Raw genomic sequence first — 18,614 nt, 5'->3', positions numbered from 1 at the left:
AACAAACATATGTTTGTGTTAGATTAGTATTTCCTCAGCACATCAATAATACATAAAATAAGATGAAAAGTTTATATGCAATTCAGAGGTAAAAGCTACTATTCGTTGTGCATCACTTGTGCATGAGCCTTCTTAATGTTTATTTCATATAACCGACTACAATTTAAAAAGTAACAACACAATGTTGCCCTGTTCATTATTTCTATATTTTTGTATACATATTTGTATTTTGAGTATGAGGGCCATTTTCCAGAATCACAAACTTTAACTGCATCTTTCTGAGAGACGGGGTCAGTGGATGATGAAATGCGACTCACGTCATAGCCGCTGTTGCGGATGCCTCTCCTGGGTCGCTCCCTCATAACGAGCAGGTCCATCTCCGTCCCTCCAGGACTCGGACTGCTCAGACTCTGCCGGCTGCGATAGGCCGTCTGCCCTACCTGGGAGTGCCTGCCAATTAGAGTGAGGAGTGGAGGCAGTTAGACCTGGGGTAGTTATTAGATTAGAGCATTTCAAAGTGATTTTGTCCGTTGTTTTGCCTGCTGTGGAAGGGACTTGGGGGGGGGGGGAGATGACGAACAATGTTGGGAAAAGTTTTTACTTTTCAGAGAGTTATAGAGATCGAGACACATGACAAATAGAATAGACATATAATAAGGAGACTGAGAAGAAGATGAGTTTGTGTATTCAAAATAATATTTTCAAACTGTTACAGCACAGGCAAAATGTGAGACCAGCCAAGTGTTGTCCACAGTAAGATACAATATTAATAAGTATACCAAAGTATATACACACAATCAGTGACTGAGGGCAAGCTGAATGCAACTTGACACTTCAGCTGGGGGAACGTGTGTTGTTGGTGAAGCAGATCGGCTACAAGCTAATTTCAACTATAAATTCTACTGCCAGAAAATAACATTACTTATACATGAGCAACAATTCAGGAGCAACTTTGTGTTCTGAGTGCAGCTATTACATGTTAATCTTGTATGGAAAAGACTGTTTGCATACTTGACCTAAATTTGTAATATCCAAACACGGTCCATCTCTATGTGCATCTGTGAATCAGAGGCAGGACCGAACCAACACACCGGACCAGCCAACACACTGCCAACCCTCTTATCTCCATTACCGCAGCTCAAGACTTGGATACGACTAATCACACTGACCTGATGGGTCTCTCACTGCCGAGTAAGACAGGATAATGACAAAATTAGAGGGGGCCTGATTCACTTATCTATAAGCTAATTAGACAAGGCAGGGGTCAGTGGTTTCAGATATCTGGGCATGGTGAGAAGCCCAATCAGCCAATATTGTGTCTGTTAAAACTGTGACCTCGTCTCCTCACAAACTTATATAAGCACGGATTTCACTTTCTGTTTACACCCAGGTTCCACTTGCTTTTCCACTCTCACCTCCTGTGAGACTTGACATAAGTGGAACCTCGCTCATCATCAGGCTCCAGTGGTCTGCCATGCTCACCGGCTGCCCTCTCATGGCCGTGCCGCTGTCTCTGCGCTGGGACTCGACTGCCGCCGCTGCCGTCGGTGGAGGGGAAGTCATAGTAGCCCTTCCTCTTGGCCTTCAGCCTCAGCTTGTTCCTGTAGTGCTCGATGTCGGACTTCTGCTTCAGAGCCAAGTTCACCTGCAGAGAAGAAAAGAGCGCGGGACGCGATGGAACACGGGAGATTAGGATGGAAACAAGACACAGAAGGTTCTTCTTGCTGTGCCTGGTTTTGTTCTGCTTTGTCTAAGAAATGTGTGTGGATACAAGGTCAGAGGGTTCATGAGAACATGAAGCTGTTATGCAATCATCAGTCAGAAAGAAACCGCACATGTTTCTTATTTTTCATGGGTAAAATATTGCTTCAAAACTGTTTGCGGTTAGTTTCTAGTCTACTAAAATAGAGACATCTTGTACTATACAATTTTCTGGGAAATAATCTCACTTTATATATATATATCTATAGATATCTATAGATATATATATCCCTAATGTTACCTTAAACGAATCTTCTCACTAATTTAAAACTGTGCTGTAACATTTCTTCTCTTCTATGTTTAATTTTACATTACTGCTGCATCTTTTAAAGCCCCTGAAATCTTTTTTCTCTATACTGCACTAAATATTCACAGCTAAGTAAGAGCAAAATCCAAGTTAAAAGTTTGGGAGAACACAAACTTAGTATGAATAAAAAATCCAACAGTAAAATGCTCATTATTTTCTGCAGGACTGAAACAGTGTGATCATGAATCGATGGACAATCGAATCGATGGGGTTTCAACACAAACAGACAAACCCATAACCACATCAACAATTTGATGGTCATGCTTAACTATGATTTGTATGAAGTAATGTGTGGTCGTTTTTCATCTGAACCTTAAGACCAGTGAGAAAAGAAAAGACAAAAACTTTGACAGATACTTAGACTACAACATTTTCTAATTTTGGCAGAAAGTGGTTCATGGATCTTAATGAAAAGAATCATGTGTCCATACAAATCTGGATCTAGTAAATTTAGTTGTGGTCTGTATGCACTCTACTGTGTGTCGTTCTAGTTAGTGATGTGTATTTTCATCTATGTGCGTATCTCTACTAACGGCTGTGGTGCTTCACCTCTCCGTTGACAATGGCTGAGTCGTGGCTGCGGACAGACGATGCAGGGTGGGAGTAGCTGGGCTGAGCCACCACAGGCTTTATGGAAATGAGCTGCAGGGAGCCAGAGGAGGAGTCATACGGATCTGAAGAACAGAGAGGGAGTTCACTCACACGGAGAATACAAATACCTCTAATCGTTTACATTGTCAGTCAAAGAGGAACAAACTGTCACGCTGCCTCCTCACCCTCCACCTCTCTCTCTCTCACCACCTTGTCCCTCTGCGGTCGGCACAGCGGGATTATGTCAAACATCAAGTCTCCTGCATCAGCAAATGAAGAGGCGGACAGAGACAATAGATCACATAGATATGGCTCAGGGCTCCGAGGTTGTGCCAATGCATCTCTTTGATAGATGGAAGCGACTGACTTTGCACTTTTATTCTTTATCTGAACTCAGACAAGCTCGACTCAATTCTAGGTTCCCCTCGACTCAGCTGATGAATAATTCAATCCATCCATTAAGAAAATCATAATCTTGAGAGCGCAGTCCAATTTACAAGCAGAGTTTTTTGAAATTTGATTAATTTAACTCGCACCCGCGGCACGAGGAACAGTTAGCATCTTGAGATGTGAGACTTTATATGCATCTTTTATTATTTGCAGTGCTGAATGTGTGAATGTGTGCGTTGTATGTCACAGCATCCAGTTCTCTGACATACTGTATCATATCAGCAGAGTGTCTGTCTCATGCATATTCATAGGGTCCATCATTGCTTGCAGCAGGGTGGCTTCATAGCTGGATGTACATGAAAGGAAATGATGCAGTGGCAGTGCCTCTCTCTTAGGAAACCTGTGTGCATGAGACACCGAGATGTTTGGAGAAGTTTCCCGTTCAGGAGGGAACGGGAAAAGACACACCTGACCTTGCCGGCAGAAGGAGCTGTAAAGAAATAAATAATTTGCATTTGCATCGGCCTGTGACTCTCACCGTCCCTCTTGCGCGTCTCCTCCTTTGTCAGTTTCTGCTGAGCTGTGACTTTCGGCGCCGTCAAGCCCCTGCCGGAATTCAGCTTCTCTGATTCGTCGCTGATGACGGAACCGTCCTCGCTCGGCAACTTGCTGCAAGTAACCATAGCAACAGGAAAGGCGGTGAGCTCTCGGAGGGCTGGGCACGCAGCCAGGTTATGTCATTCCTCCCTTTAACAACCTCACCTTCCTCTCCCCCATCGCTCCAGCCGGAGTCCAGCAAACATAATAAATCATTATTGTATTTTTATGTATGTGTGCTCATATTAGAACCATCACTATACCACTGCTTGTTTTTAAAGGAGAACAGTTGAGTTTAGACTTTTCGCCCTTTGTTTTCAGGTTTATTTAATTGATTTCTACTGGTTTTACGATAAAAAGATAAGATAAATCAGCTGACTGTCGCAAAACTCTCACAACAACAAAAAAACAAGTACAAGAGACGGTCAGCAACTGGTCACATTACATATTTTGGATTAACAATGCTGGAAACAAGTGTGTTTATATGTGCAGCTGTTAATGTATCTGTCCTCATTTTTTATGTCCATGTGTCTCTTCTTCATATGCATTGTGTCTGCGTTCATCACAGTATCAAAACCAGAGTGCGTTCATGTCCGGGCTAACGCAGGACTGCTTCTCCCATTAATTGGACAAACAATTGCTTTATCCAATTCTTGTTTCACAAGCTTCAAACACTGCAGTGTAGTTGGAATTAGAGCTGATCAAGCGGCGGCTCAGAGGACCACGAGGCTGACAGTGACATCAAAGCGCCATGGTCTATCCTCTAATTGTGTGGTAAAAATGATAACAGCAAAGCGAGACATTGGAACAGCGGCCGCCCTCCCCTGCTCTCGTCTAGGCAGTGCTGTGGGGAGCTGGCTCCATGCAACAGTCGCGGGTTCCACAAAGACGTGTGATTTGTTATAATTAATTGAGGTGTACAGAAATCTCTGGCTGCATGAGAGGGATGTATGGTTGAGCCTGAGTTGGTGTTCAGGGGCTAACGGACGTGTTTGACCTTAATACAAACAAAGGGATGACTTCAGAGAGGAAGCTGCAACTGTCATTTGTCTATATCGACATTAAAGAATAAAATTGACCTCATAGTTCCATCACACAAGTTTCTCTCTGGCGGGATCATTCACACACTGATGTTACTTTTTATCACAAGGTACAACAGGTGAATGAAAAGCTTTAAACTTCACTCAGACGTCAACAAGAGCTGTGAACTTAAACCTGATTGAATGAAGACAGGATTCTGTCAATCATCAAGTGCAGAAATAAAAGAATGTCTGCAATTACATAGCAATTGTCCAACCCTCCATTAACTACACTACTGATACTTTAATGGGTCGCGGGGGGGGGGCTGCCAGATGTGCCAGCATCTGAAATTAAACTAGCCCCAGCCTGCATGTCTTTTGGACTGTGGGAGGAAGCTGGAGTACCAGAGAAAACGGACGCAGACACAGAAAGACCCGGACTCAACTGGGATTCAAACCCCAAACCTTCTTGCAACAACAGTGCTTACAACCGCAAAAACTGAGCTGCCCACTATAGCAAATATCTAAAACATCTATTTGCAGCACTTTTGCTATGAGGGGAATTATGGGGTTCAGTATCTTGCTCAAGGACACCTCGACATGCGGAACGGGGAAGACAGGCATTGAACCGCCGGCCTTTTGGCTAGAGAGCGACAGCTATCCCAACTGAGCCACAGCCATCCGATTGTTTTATCTTATTTTTCTGTTCATGAGTCATTTGTGAAGCACCTTGAACCTGTATGAAAGATGCTTTACAAATAAAGTTTGATTGATTGATATATTTTCTACCGTTAAACCAGAACATCAAGGTCACTGGTCAGTTGCCAAAGTTGTCCTCGAGACATGATCTCATAAAATCACAGAAACCTTTTAGACAAATAGTTTTGATAAGCAGCAAATAAACAACTTTTGCTGCCTCAGAAGGCTCCGAAAATTAATTACTGCAGGACCCTCAGTCCATAGATTTCCCATTGTGTCACATAAATTTCCCTGGATCTCATTATGCTGCGGGGCTTTGAAAAATGTTGCCCTTTTGCTTTTACTCGATTTAATAATTTAGCATGATTTAACGTGGCAATTAATTTCAGAAACGCTTCCACTGACTGTCAGCTGAGGGAAATGGTCCATTTCACCTGCCCATACAGCGAACCCTGTTAATGACGGCCTATCACTCAGGATCAGGGTTGAACGAGGACAGACAATAGGGCTGGAGGGACCTGAGTGTTATATCACCCTGCCTCTCTCTCTCTCTCTTTGTGTGACCCAGGAGCTTTCTGATAGAGCAGCACGCGTGCACACACACACACACACACAACCACACACACACATTGTAAACACTTTGGAGGTTTGCCATCAGTAGGATATGTCAGGTTGGACTGTCATGGCTGAGCCGCCTGTCATCTGGTTGAGGAGGACACATGTTGCCCTCTAACACGCCAACTTGGTAAATGAGACAATCACAGCTGAGCCTCGTCTTTCCTCTGCTCTATCGACGCTACACATTCGCCCTCAGCCAAACACATGTTAATGATATAAGAATAAAAATGTATCTCCACTTTGAACTACAATATTATTATAGCATATTTTTTTCTTCACAAAAACGATTTCATTTTATCTCTTTAAATTTAAGAAGTACTTCCACCAGCTGATAACTTAACTTTAATGTGTGCGAAGTTTGTACTGGAAATGTGAATTCAAATAAACTCAAACAATGTCTCACATGTATCATTGGGGGTCGTTTGCCATGAGGCTGCCCCGGGCTATTTCATCATCATAATCTCTCTACCGTAAATCAACCGTCATGTTCTAATGTTTCTAAGGGTCCTTGATTGAAAAAACTTTGAATTTCGTAAGGTATTGTGACCTACATTGTTATTCTTTATGCAGTGTTTCATCTTACCTCCAAAATAAAATACATTTTTAAAAAGTGACTGAATGTCGATAAGGAGTAGCCCCACCTACAGTTTTAAAAATATCTGAAAGTTATAGTTAAAGTAGATTTGTTTATGTATTTTTGTGATACAGGTGTCTATGGACATGTATGGAGAAAACAAATTACCTTTTACGTTTGTCAGAGCTGAGGCTTTTCTTGTTGGCGGTTCCGTCGAGTTGCAGGGCCTTTTCTAGAGCAAGAGGCGTGTCTCGAATCTGCAGGGACATGACTAATGTATCCTGACTGACAGGCAGGGTCTCCTCATCCCCTCCCTGCTGGCCCAGGTGCTGCTTGGCATAGTCGAACCCCTGGACTGGCTGGTGGACGGGTCGAGTGAAGATGGAGAAAGACAAAAGGGACAGTTTAAGGAACCATGAAGATGGGAGAGAGACAAAAGTGATAAACATCTGAAAATAGCTCAAGAGTGTATCCTTTTCCGAGATGTCCGGAGGATTAAAAGAACTGGACTGGTATGACTGTGCTTGTCTGCTTTGAAATAGATAAGCACAGATTTATCCAAGGCCCATTTCCATTCCTCGTCCAAATTCTTGTCAAAAAAATGATTCACAGTGGGCGGTGAGAAGATGAGATTTGAAGACTTACACTGACATATGAAGTTAAAATATATACAGAACACATTGGAGGATGAGAGGGTGGAGGAAGAGGAGCCACAGTGTTTTTACCACACACATTTCTCTATAAATATGTCCACAGGTAAATAGGAAAAGGTACAGAGGGGGTGGAAGGAGTTCAAAACCTGCACAATACACACTCACACACCCACACACACACAAACACAAACACACACACATACACACACACACACAAACACAAACACAAACACAAACACACACACACACACTCATTCAATATTTAGGGTCGCTATAATTGCAGTGTCATAAATTGCAGAATCAATAAGTGATTCTCTTCTGACTGAGGAACATTACTCCTCTCTCTTCCCAGCACACACACACACACACACACACACACACACACACACACACACACACACACACACACACACACACACACACACACAAACACACACACACACACATATATATATACTTAAGTGTGTGCTACCGTAGCTGGTTTCAAAAGCAGGAACTCTCTTGCGAGGATGTGTGATGAAAGTGAACGCAATAGTCGTGGTGCAAGAACCTTAATCATATTTTAATAAAACACTATCTATATAAGAATAACTTATTCCATTATTTATCTCAAAGAGCCAACAATGTACATGAAATGTTGCTTCAGTGTTTTTTTATGTGTGTACAATAAAACATATTTTCCAACTGACTTTGCAGGACCTCAGAGTTTAGAGAATGATAACTGCTCCAGAAGCAGCACTGAAGTTTAATACAGAGGATTTTGAGACTACCTCTCTAATGAAATTCTATGAATAAAGCAGTGGCACATGTTCAGTGATGCACTCTGCACTTTCATTATTCCAAACGGAACAGTGAACATGGAGCTGCACAGATCACGTTGATTAGGACACTGTGACATCCTCGATGTAATGGAAGTAGTTTTCATCACCAAACAAACAACTTTCAGTTAATACCCACAGACACAAAACACTCATTCTGCTTGAGATCCGTAATAAATTCTCTCTGTAAAGCTTCCTCTTTTAAATTGGAGTCTGCTGCTTTCAGAGGAATAGGCGACACCAGCCTTTTATCCTCATGCTGTTGTATCGTGAGTTTCCATCGGCAGAATTATTGAAATATATCGTAGGAGATGTTGGCATGGAATCCCATTCAAATCCTACTGTCAGCACAGCTGAGCACTGAAGATGCACACAGAGATGGGTAATGAGGAGAAACAGAGAAACGCAGATACCTGGTGAAAATAGCCCACATCTCTGCGATAAGTCATCTGAAAACAAGCAGAAGACAAAATGTTTTAAGCAGTGTGTGTGTATGTGTGTGTGTGAATCCCACATATTAACACAGGTCATACATATTAAGAGTTCAGCTCCCCTGCTACCCTGATACTCTCTTTTACTTATGAAAAAACAAAACGACAAGTTTCTTTTCTGGAAACTGTCTCTTGAATGATTTGGAATTTAATAATAATTCATGGACAATAAAGTGTTGCCTCTCTCTGCATAAAAACAGTCACCCACATATTGGTCATTGTAGACTTTCATCACTTACTGACATGTATTGTACCACACATGTTGAATCACGTGGTTTTAAAGTAACATATTCCTTTTCTATGGATACAACTTATAATCCTTTTCATCATCAATTCATCTGCTGGACTTTTCCTGAAGTAAGTAATCAATCATTTTGAAATAAAGTGTCAAAAAAAGAGGGAAACTTTCATTTCTCAAAGCCCAAGATCTTAAAATATCTTGTTTTTGTCCCACTAGCAGCCCAAACATATTCAGTTTACAATGTTATAAAACCATAAAGGACGGTTGATTATTACATTCGAGAGGAATTCCTGAATCAATTATCCAAATAGAGCTGTGTGATTATCATTTTTAGCTCTAACCTGCTTTGGGATGGACCAACAGACACCACAGAGAAAAAAAGAGTGATACCTTAGCTCGGGGATTGAGGTTGCCGATGGCGTCAGCTTTAAAGTCATTTTTATTCTTCCTGCACAGCACGGCTGTGATAATGATGATTATGAGGGTAACCACAGCGATGGGCGCCAACACTGCAGCAATTATCCAGAGGTTATTAGGAGGGTTCTTGACCACAGCTGAAAAAAAGGAAAACAGCTTTTCACAATCGCCATGTCAATACGCAGCATTCAATCGACCAGTACAACACGTTCATCCTGCCAGAATCTGTTACACTGCTGATGTAACACCGGATTTAAACAGTGATCCTGGATCAGATATTACAGGCAACAATCTATAAGAGAATGCAGCATGCTCTCTCTCTCCCACTCTCTCTCTTAACCAACTCATGCCTCCCCCTGTCACAGAGCAGTGGGCAGCACTGCAGCCCAAACAAACAGAGTCCTGCCAGAAGCGTTTCACAAAGATAAGAGAGCAAAGAGGTTTTGCTCAAGCTTTTCTTCTTCCTCTGCCTTCAGCCCGGCACCAGCTCCTCTTCACAAACTCAGCACGGGTCATGTGTTTAGCTTTTTCTGTGTCTGTCCGTCAGTGTTTCTGTCTGTTTGTGTACTTGTCAAATGCTACAGAAGGATGCTGTGCTCACGTTCTGCTTGCAGCTGGACAAAGTAGCCCAGGGTGAGGGCCATGGTCTGAGAATCCAATGTGTTCAGGACCTTGGCCGCTGACGTGCCTGGTAAGGGAACGCTGTTGTGCTGGATGTAGTAGGTCATCTCTGCTGGATTCTTCAACCCTGACACTCGACGGATGCTCACCATCTGATTGGAAAAGAAAAGAAAGGTCTACCCTACTTTTCAATGAACCACAATAGCCTGAAGATCAGCTGCCACTTGATGGGTGGCTCACTTAATTGAGCAGCTCTCAGTTCAACACAGAAAACAAAAGTAAAAGCATGAATGTAGGCTGAGACTCCCATGGGAGGAAAATAACACCGAGGATACTTGTTTAGTAAAACATTCAACCTCTGGCTTGTTTTGATGAGCAATTAGCAGATGATGAGCTGAGACGCCCGCTAATTAGGAGGGGCTGACCTCGAGTAATCACACAAATGTGCACCAACATCTCATGAAATATTCATACTGTAAGAAATAAGCCAAAAATGAGACCGAAATTAAGAGGATTGATGCTTTCAAAAGACACATCAGATTAAGAATCTCAACAGATTCTTTTCACGCTCTGTGTATTGAAGAGCTGGCGTCTCCCGTGGTCTGCCGTGCCAGCTTCTTACCTGGACAGTGTAGCTGCCGACAGTAGTGGCTCGTCTAAAGCGAGTGCCCTGCTGGCCGGCCAACACAAACAGCTCTGCCAGTCGCTGCTCCATTAAACTGGCAAAGCTCTGGTACTGTCCCTCCAGGCTGGCGTTATCCACGTCCTGGATCACTGCAAATGTGGACAAAAAAGAAAGAGGATGGCCAGAAAATAATTTATTGGCGAAGGGAAAGAGAGTGGCATGAACAAAGAAGGGATAGAGGCAAAATTAGAAATGTGTGTTTGTGGGTTCCTGTACTTATATCTTTGTGAGGACATTGCAGACAGAGAATATTTTGGGAACGTGGCCAGACCTCCCTTTTTCAATGGGCAGTTTGAAGGTTAAGACTTGGTTTTAGGGTTTACAATGAAAACAAAAGAATAAGACAATAATCACAAAAGACAAAAAATAATTAGCCAGACTGTACAGAGATAAACTATAGTGTTACAGCCTATACTAATCAAGCATTCAGTGAAAATAAAGCATATGGTGAGGAATAGCCAGAATGGGCAAAATTTGGGGTGTCATTCGGGAAAGTTAGGGGGCCTATCAATTGAGCCCCAGGTGCTCCCAACTTTTGCATGAAAACCTTGCGTGTTGCTCTGAAGCCTCTCGCCATATGTCACTGAATCTAGTTCCATTAACCATCTGGAGGAACAAGGAGCTTTAATTCTCTTTGCAACTGCTGTACAGTATGTGACAGTGCAAGAGAAACTACAGAGCAGCCAAACAGGGCAACCAGTGCGTCAGGTCTAATCTGTGTAGATCATCACTTTTGATTGTTTGGATGGTGATGATTAAGATTAGGGTAAGGGGGTAGGGAATGTAACACGGCAGTGAGTGTCCTCACTAAGATAGAAGTACAAACGTGTGTGTGTTTGATTGCCAAAAATACACCGGGGAATTTTCAAATTTTTATTTAGCAGTGCGTTTCACTGCAAATGCATGATATTATTGGTACTTCACAGTCTTCAGTTCACTTAAAGACTGGGGTGCTTTCAAAACAAATTAGTTCAGATGAAGGGCGAATGAATCACGTCTGAAGTGTGAGTGCTCCGTCTTTCCTCAGAGGCACTAACAGGATTACGCTCATTTCTCTATATGAAAAGTGACAGACATGAACAAAGAGAGCTTAAACCCTGCTCCCTATGTCACTGGCTGAAAGGGGGCATGGTTGTCTTTTTCCGAAAAAGCAACTAAATGTGTCTGAAGCAGAGTTCCGTGTTTCTCTATCTCTATATGATGGATATGTAAGAGAGAAATGTGTTATAGGCCAGAACATCTTGATAAGGTAACGATGAAGAATGTGCCTCCTGGAGGCGTGTTTTGTTTCTGTCCCGCAGTGTTCAGACATCAGAGAGCGGTGCAGCTTTGACCTGTTTTTATCACAAGCAATAATCCTGGGTTTACATTATGTTCAGTGTTACTAAATCCCATTATCCAGGGTATGACCTTGAACTATCTCGGCCTCTCATCGCAGTAAGTGCAAGGATAGGAGCTGCACTGCCTGATCTGAGAGCCCCCATCCAATATACAGTACTTGTACAAGTACAGTAATTTGCACATTGAAATATATTTTTGCTGCTCAGTGTATATAGTCATTCGTAAAGCCCTCAGACTAAATACTACACAACAAACCACCAAGGAGTCTGATGCATGTAATTGTTCAAATGATAATAAGCAAGAATAAGCAAGAGGAGATAACCAGCATGAAATTCATAATTTAATGGTCACAGAACATGTCGGCAACAAACTGTGCATCTAGTTCAGGAGCTTTCTGAGCCATGACACAGTAGAGAGAGACTTTCTTGCACTTGACAACTTGTCAGATTTGAACCACTGGATACGCTCATTGAAAATCAAGACAGTCAAACAGGATTTGTTCTAGTCGTATGAAGGATGGATTCTGTAACATTACACGTACCTGTGATAACCCAGAAGTCTCTGGTTGCAATGGACGTGTTCAGATTGTTATACTCCAGTGCTGCAAAGACAATCACAAAACAATGTGTACATTATTTGCATTAGAATAGAATTATTGAATTACTCTTTAATCGTAATAAAACTCTTTTATTCTCTTCAGATATTGTTTGTAATGTCATAATAACTAATTTTCTTGTAGCAAGAGAAAGTATTATATATAAAACATGTTTTAAAATAAAAAGTACAAGTGACCTTGAAAAGTGAAATTCAAAAGGTTAGAAATGAAATAAGGAGCAAAAATTATGCACAGTGCAAGAATAAAATTATCATCTTTTTACATTTTGGTAAATGGTCTGTATTTATACAACACTTTTCTATCTTAATGAGCCCTCAAAGCTCTTTATTGTACAGTTTTTGCCATTCACCCATCCACACACACACACATTCATAAAGTGCATCTATGTGCAGCACCTTCTCTGTCGCACATCACTCACACACTGCTGGCACAGCCGTCAGGGGCAATTTGGGTTTCAGTATCTTGCCCAAGGACACGTCATCATGTCGAATGGGAGAGACCGGGATTGAACCGCCGAGTGGACGAGCAGCTTTACCTCCTGAGCCACAGCCGCCGGACAATACAAAGCTGATCGATAAGCCAATGAGCCATTGCCTTTGTCTCAGTCATTAGAATTAGCTGTTGATAGAATCTCGACAAATGCAGAAAAAACATAAAGTAGTTAAAAAACAATAACGAAAATCATTTTCTGTGTGGTTATGATTCCAACAGGTGTTGTTATCACAACCCAGAGGAACAAGTGCTTGTAAATCTGGGCCAAACACACAAACAACCCTTCAGAAAGCTTTCATGAGGCCGAGAGACAGTGTTTGGTGCAGTGTTGTGTGGTTGAGATCTCAGTTTAAAGCCTCATTATTACTGCATGTCAGACAAATACAGGAGCCAGGAGAGCTTCAGCTGCCTGCACTCCGGTCGTCTGTGTTCTCTTACATACATTTCCTGCCTGATTAGACTCTTGTGCTGGCGGCTGCCGCAGTGTTTGGGGGGAAACGCTGTATCACTGGCCTGTGAAAGCAGACACGCTGGAGAAATGCACACTCGGGCATGACGGGAGGGAGGAGAGAGGGGTGTGTGTGCCTGTGTGTGTGTAATGTATTTGTGTTTGGCCCAGGCTGTCAACTAAATCTGTTAAATTCTGTCAATAAGTTAGAATCGTGGAACAAATATTGACAAAAATTCTTCCCATAAGCCTTCAGTGTTTTGTGTTTGGAGTTTTGGGAAGAACATTTGAAAGTTATTTCAGTTGATAAAAAAAAGAAAATAATTATAAAAAGTAAATGTCAAATTTTTCAGCGGTTTTAAGATTGCAGTTTTCAAAAATAAAACAGCCAACAGCCCGGATCGTACTCCAGCTGAGAGAAACTGCTGAAGAGCAGAGGGGGAGTAGAAGAGCTGAACTCAGCAGTCCGACCTACACAAGCGCCACAGGAGCGATGGAGCGCTCAGTGCAACAAACAGGCGGCACTGGGGTGTCGGAGTGGTGCGAGATCCCGGGTCGTTTCTGTCAGAGCGGAGCCAAAGGTGCTATGAGAATATGAGAATCCTCCAAACTGTTAATTATTAACAGCGGAAATTGTCTTTGAAGTGGGGAGGCCGCGGCTGCCAGCATGCGCTCTTCCTGTGAACGGTGTAACATCACTAATGGTGAAGGGCACAAAACAAACAAGAGCAAAACCTGACACCACACTCCCCCCCCCCTTTCCTTTCGTGTCACTTTCTGCTCTGTTACAGTCTCTGTGAATGCAGCTGCCTCCGGTGTTTTCTCTGCTCGCCGACTGAAACTTCACTTTTCCACCTAATCACAACACAAAGTGAGCTTTGATTTAATAATCACTAAAAGAGATTATTTTGAAGTTGATGGAAGCTGTGTGCCCCCGGTGACACTGATGCTGTATCACATATCAGGAGCTGCATCCAATCGAAGAGTCAGATTTTGTTGAGACCTGCATCCTTTTTGTTCCTTATTTGGAATATACAGCCATAAGATACAGTATCCCATAATCCATTGCAGTCAACTGTGTAATGGAGAATTCAGACAGTTCACATTTGTAAAGAATATTCTGCAATTGTCTCTCAATTACTAGTTTTTTTGGTCTGGACCCCTGAAAAAGTCACTACAGATGGAATTAAGGGAAGCCAGGATTAAATCGATCACAGTGCTGGCCAGCTATTCGTCATGAGCTATAAGTCAAAAAGTCACAACATTTAAATAGTTTAATGTTAATTGTCTAATAAGATGAGACAAGATGAACCCTATTGATCCTAGAGGGGATATCATAATTTTCCATTTGGATTTTTGAAATAACTTTGTGTTGAAGAAAGCAGCATTACTGTTTGTCTGTCTGTTAGCAGTATTTAATAAAAAAATACTGAACCAATTTCCATCACATTTTGCTGAGGGGTGGGGCATGCCCCAAGGAAAGCACCATTATATTAAATGTGGATCTGTACAAAACAGGTGGATTGAGGAGCTCTTCTTCATTTTCTTTTGAAAGGCGTGATAGGGCATAAGCTTGAGTTTGCACTTTAGTTTTGGTCTGTGTATTGTTATGTAGATATCTTATTGAAAAAGCATGTTTTAGCATTGCGGTTCCTGAATTGTTGAACACTGTCTTTTCTGACAAACAATTATTATTTAACCTCCTGTCCAATAACAGCCCTTGACTGAATATCGAGCTAAATAATGTTCATAAATGAATCCTCAAGGAGGTTAGAGAAGATCCATAGCCCATTTGCCCTCTGGGCTCAGCAAGTGCTTTAAAAAATTTGCTTTCAACACTGAGCTCCACCAGCTGATAATACATGGAAACTCTGGTTTAATTCACAGCTCAAGCAGCAACTCTGTTGTGATCCTGAGCATGAACTTGAATAGTCAAAGCATGTGTTGTCAAAGTCCAAAGAGCAAAATCCAGAGATCAAATTCTGGAGAAATTAAAGCACTACAGCTGGTTAGACGCGACTAAAATGTTGGCGTGTTCAAGCCACAACCAGTCTAATGTCAGACTGTCTCCGGGAACCAAAACATCTTTTTATAGATTCCTTACATTCTTTCAGCTTAATGAGACAACGGTTTGGTTTCACAGAATTACATTATGCGAGACAATGGGTCGCTGTCACACATATTACCTGTGACTCCCTTTTCACACAGGAGGCATTCAGGCTCAGTATGAACCATGTTTTGGCATCGCTCAGAGCCCGAAAAACACAATCAGTGTAAATAAAAGAGACATGACAGAGAGCTTGAAAACAGGTTTCAGGTCACATATAACGTAAGTGAAACACACGGCCTGTGTGGAAAGCTGTATTCATTATATAAGAGAATCTCCTCCATTAGATGTGCACGAGACGGATGAGTGAAGAACGCAGCTGAAATGACCCGTGTCGAAGCATCACAAGACTGCTTCACGGGAACACTCGTTTATCCTGCTCATGCAATTGGCTACTGTCTGTTGAGATTTTGAAAAAGATGCATCACACATGACATGTTGCATCTTGGGAACGTGCTGGAAGATGTCTCTTTTTATTGCTTTAAAACAATGGCGGCTAAAAAAAAAGACCCCTGCATGAAATACAGGTCCCATGGCTTGTGTTTGCACTGACAAAACAATAAAACCACATATCCACGAGTGTGAAGTCTGGTTCCTGTCAGACATTGATCCTGAGACGAAACATTTCCAAGCACTTCCTGGCTGAAATTTAATGTGGAAATGGAGCTTAAATCCCTTTATCAGCTGCAGGATCACAGTGCTGTTGCTGAACCTGTATGCTGAATTTACTGCAAACAAGATCGGGCTGTAAATCTCAACGAGGCACCATACATACAGATAATGTCTTATTATATGTCAGCGCTCTGCATCACTGCCATATCTCGCTCTACAGAGCAGCATACATATCATTTCCCAGTTACACTGCAGGGGATGGAAACAGGCTGCACACTGGGACTCAACTGGGACTGCTGCTGAGACTCCTGCTGATTCCATGTCACTTTTCATTTGTTTTTCTCTGAGTGTTCCTCTAACACAGACGGAGCACCAAGCTGAATGGCCGAGATGAAACACACAGGCTTAGTTGTGTATGAGTTAAACAACGTTCAATTGACTTAATGGTCCATCCTATTCATTCATTATCTATACCACTTACTGTCACTGGGGGGCTGGAGCCAATCCCAGCTGACATTGGTCATCATCAAATCACAGGCCCAACATACAGAGACAACAAACTATTCACACTCAATGACAATTTCCAGTCTCCGATCACCCTAACCCCAGTGTGCATGTGTTTGGAGGGTAAGAGGAAGCTGGAAGACCTGGAGAAAATCCAAACAGACGTGTGTAGGACAAACAGTGAAGCCTAGATCGAACCCTGATTTGAACTGTCTCTGAAACAACAGTACTAACCCACTGCACCACCCTGTAAATGTAAGAAAATAACTCACTTTCAAAACAACCACTTTCTCTTCATTCAATCAACTGCAGTTTCTAAGGTTTTATCAGCACTTGATTTCTACAAAAAAAGCGAATAATTTTTTTCCAAAAGTGTGAAAACGAAGATAAGAAGCAGATGCTTGGTGAAAAGTTTATAAAAAAACCTCATGTGAGCATCAATCAAGGACAAAACAAGCAACACTTATTTGTTGTTGAATCTAATTTGCATCTTGAGAACAAATCATTCCCGAGAGAATACGACAACCACGTCTGGCGTCTCTTCTTGTAAGGCTGTTGAATTACAGCTGACGAACAGAAAAATCTCAGAATGCAAATTGCAACTTACGCTCAGCGATGATAAGTGGCGGATAGAAGAGGAAGTAGCCCACCAGCTCAGCTGACAGCTGACCGAGGAGATTGGAGGCTGTGGTGCCATTAAGGAAGACAGTGCCATTACTCACAGTGTAGACCAGTGACACAGCAGGAGAGCCTGCTGCTTGAGTGACGCTCAACATCTGGGCAGAAAACAGAGAGAGGGCAGAGAAAAGAGAGCACAGAAAAACAAAGGTGTAACACTACAAAATATCGTATGGCAAAATTATACAGAAGAAATTACATTAAAAAAAAAATTACTGTCAAAAATCAACAGGTAGCATGATTGGCTGGGAAACTGGCGAGACATGACTGAATGCAAAATTACTGTAGAAACATTTTTTTCATCCATGCGTAACCTTCATAGTAGCTTTAATATAGGCCGCACTTTAATGTGGCAGCTGATCAAGATTAATACAAACACCGGCTCCATCAACATAATTTGCATCGGAGAGGCAACGTGTTTTTTAAAAGGCAAAGCCTGATCGGAGAATTTAGCACAAATTTCACGCAGTTTGCATCACTTTGTAGCTGCCAGATCAACGGAACACATGGTGACGTTGATGTGTAAAGAAACAAAAACGTTCAAGTAATATATTTTCTGGCAAAGAGCTTCGTCTTTAACCTGACATCAATGTTTTTGATCAATTTACGTGCAATAACACCAGAGCACCACTTGTATTATGTTAAGAGGAACGCCTACACAGTGTTGTACTGATAACACACTTGTTCCACCACAGTACCTGAACAGAGAGCCTGCTGCTAGTGCTGAGAACTTTGGCCTGTGCTTCTGCAAACACCTTCTCAAGCCTCTGCTCCATCATTTGAGAGAATCGACAGGACCGAGGATTATCGCCCGCTCCCACAAACTGCAGCACTGGAACATATCAAAAACAGACAAGGCTTTGCAACATTGACATTTGACATTTTTTAATGATGAAAAAACGTTTCCACTGATATTTGCACAATTGCAGCTGACGTCTGAGTTATTTTAAGTGTTCATCCTGAATGAAGAGCATCTGACCTGTTTTCAGCTGGAAGCCAGTGGCAGGGCCTGATCTCCATAATGCAGCTGGGAGGGGCAGGGCTGTTACCATGGGGAGATACTGTCGCAGGTCTGCAATCAGCTTATCACGACCGTAGGACTCCAAACCGTCCAGCACTACAGAGGGCGGGTAGACGATATCCCCCCCGGTCACGTGATAAGCCACTGTCATGTTGGGAGAGCCAAACACAGTCTCCACCTGAGGGAGGAAAGGAAGGAAGAGATTTAGACTTCTTTCACACACTGGTATATTTATTACCCTTTTACAAAAGAATACTTTGATGGAGCCGTTTTTACCTCTGACCTCATGCAGCATCAATAAAGGAGGTGATCA

The 18,614-nt window shown here is 42.2% G+C and overlaps 1 protein-coding gene across 1 annotated transcript in view; it reads right to left on the bottom strand.

Annotated features, from left to right (window-relative positions):
• kiaa1549lb (KIAA1549-like b) overlaps nucleotides 1-18,614 on the bottom strand; it is a 58,475-nt gene that overhangs the window by 9,436 nt on the left and 30,425 nt on the right. The window contains exons 5-17 of the mRNA XM_061067543.1: nucleotides 18,260-18,479; nucleotides 17,979-18,112; nucleotides 17,210-17,378; nucleotides 12,365-12,424; nucleotides 10,420-10,571; nucleotides 9,778-9,949; nucleotides 9,150-9,313; nucleotides 8,441-8,476; nucleotides 6,725-6,915; nucleotides 3,588-3,718; nucleotides 2,618-2,742; nucleotides 1,416-1,645; nucleotides 318-450 (exon numbers count right to left, since the gene is read on the bottom strand). Coding sequence (XP_060923526.1) covers nucleotides 318-450; nucleotides 1,416-1,645; nucleotides 2,618-2,742; nucleotides 3,588-3,718; nucleotides 6,725-6,915; nucleotides 8,441-8,476; nucleotides 9,150-9,313; nucleotides 9,778-9,949; nucleotides 10,420-10,571; nucleotides 12,365-12,424; nucleotides 17,210-17,378; nucleotides 17,979-18,112; nucleotides 18,260-18,479 — 1,917 coding nt within the window. The remainder of the gene's footprint in view (nucleotides 1-317; nucleotides 451-1,415; nucleotides 1,646-2,617; nucleotides 2,743-3,587; nucleotides 3,719-6,724; nucleotides 6,916-8,440; nucleotides 8,477-9,149; nucleotides 9,314-9,777; nucleotides 9,950-10,419; nucleotides 10,572-12,364; nucleotides 12,425-17,209; nucleotides 17,379-17,978; nucleotides 18,113-18,259; nucleotides 18,480-18,614) is intronic.

The sequence above is a fragment of the Limanda limanda genome, chromosome 3, assembly GCF_963576545.1.
Source record: "Limanda limanda chromosome 3, fLimLim1.1, whole genome shotgun sequence".
In the NCBI taxonomy this organism is placed as follows: Eukaryota; Metazoa; Chordata; class Actinopteri; order Pleuronectiformes; family Pleuronectidae; genus Limanda; species Limanda limanda.
This window is presented reverse-complemented; position numbering and strand designations above follow the sequence as displayed.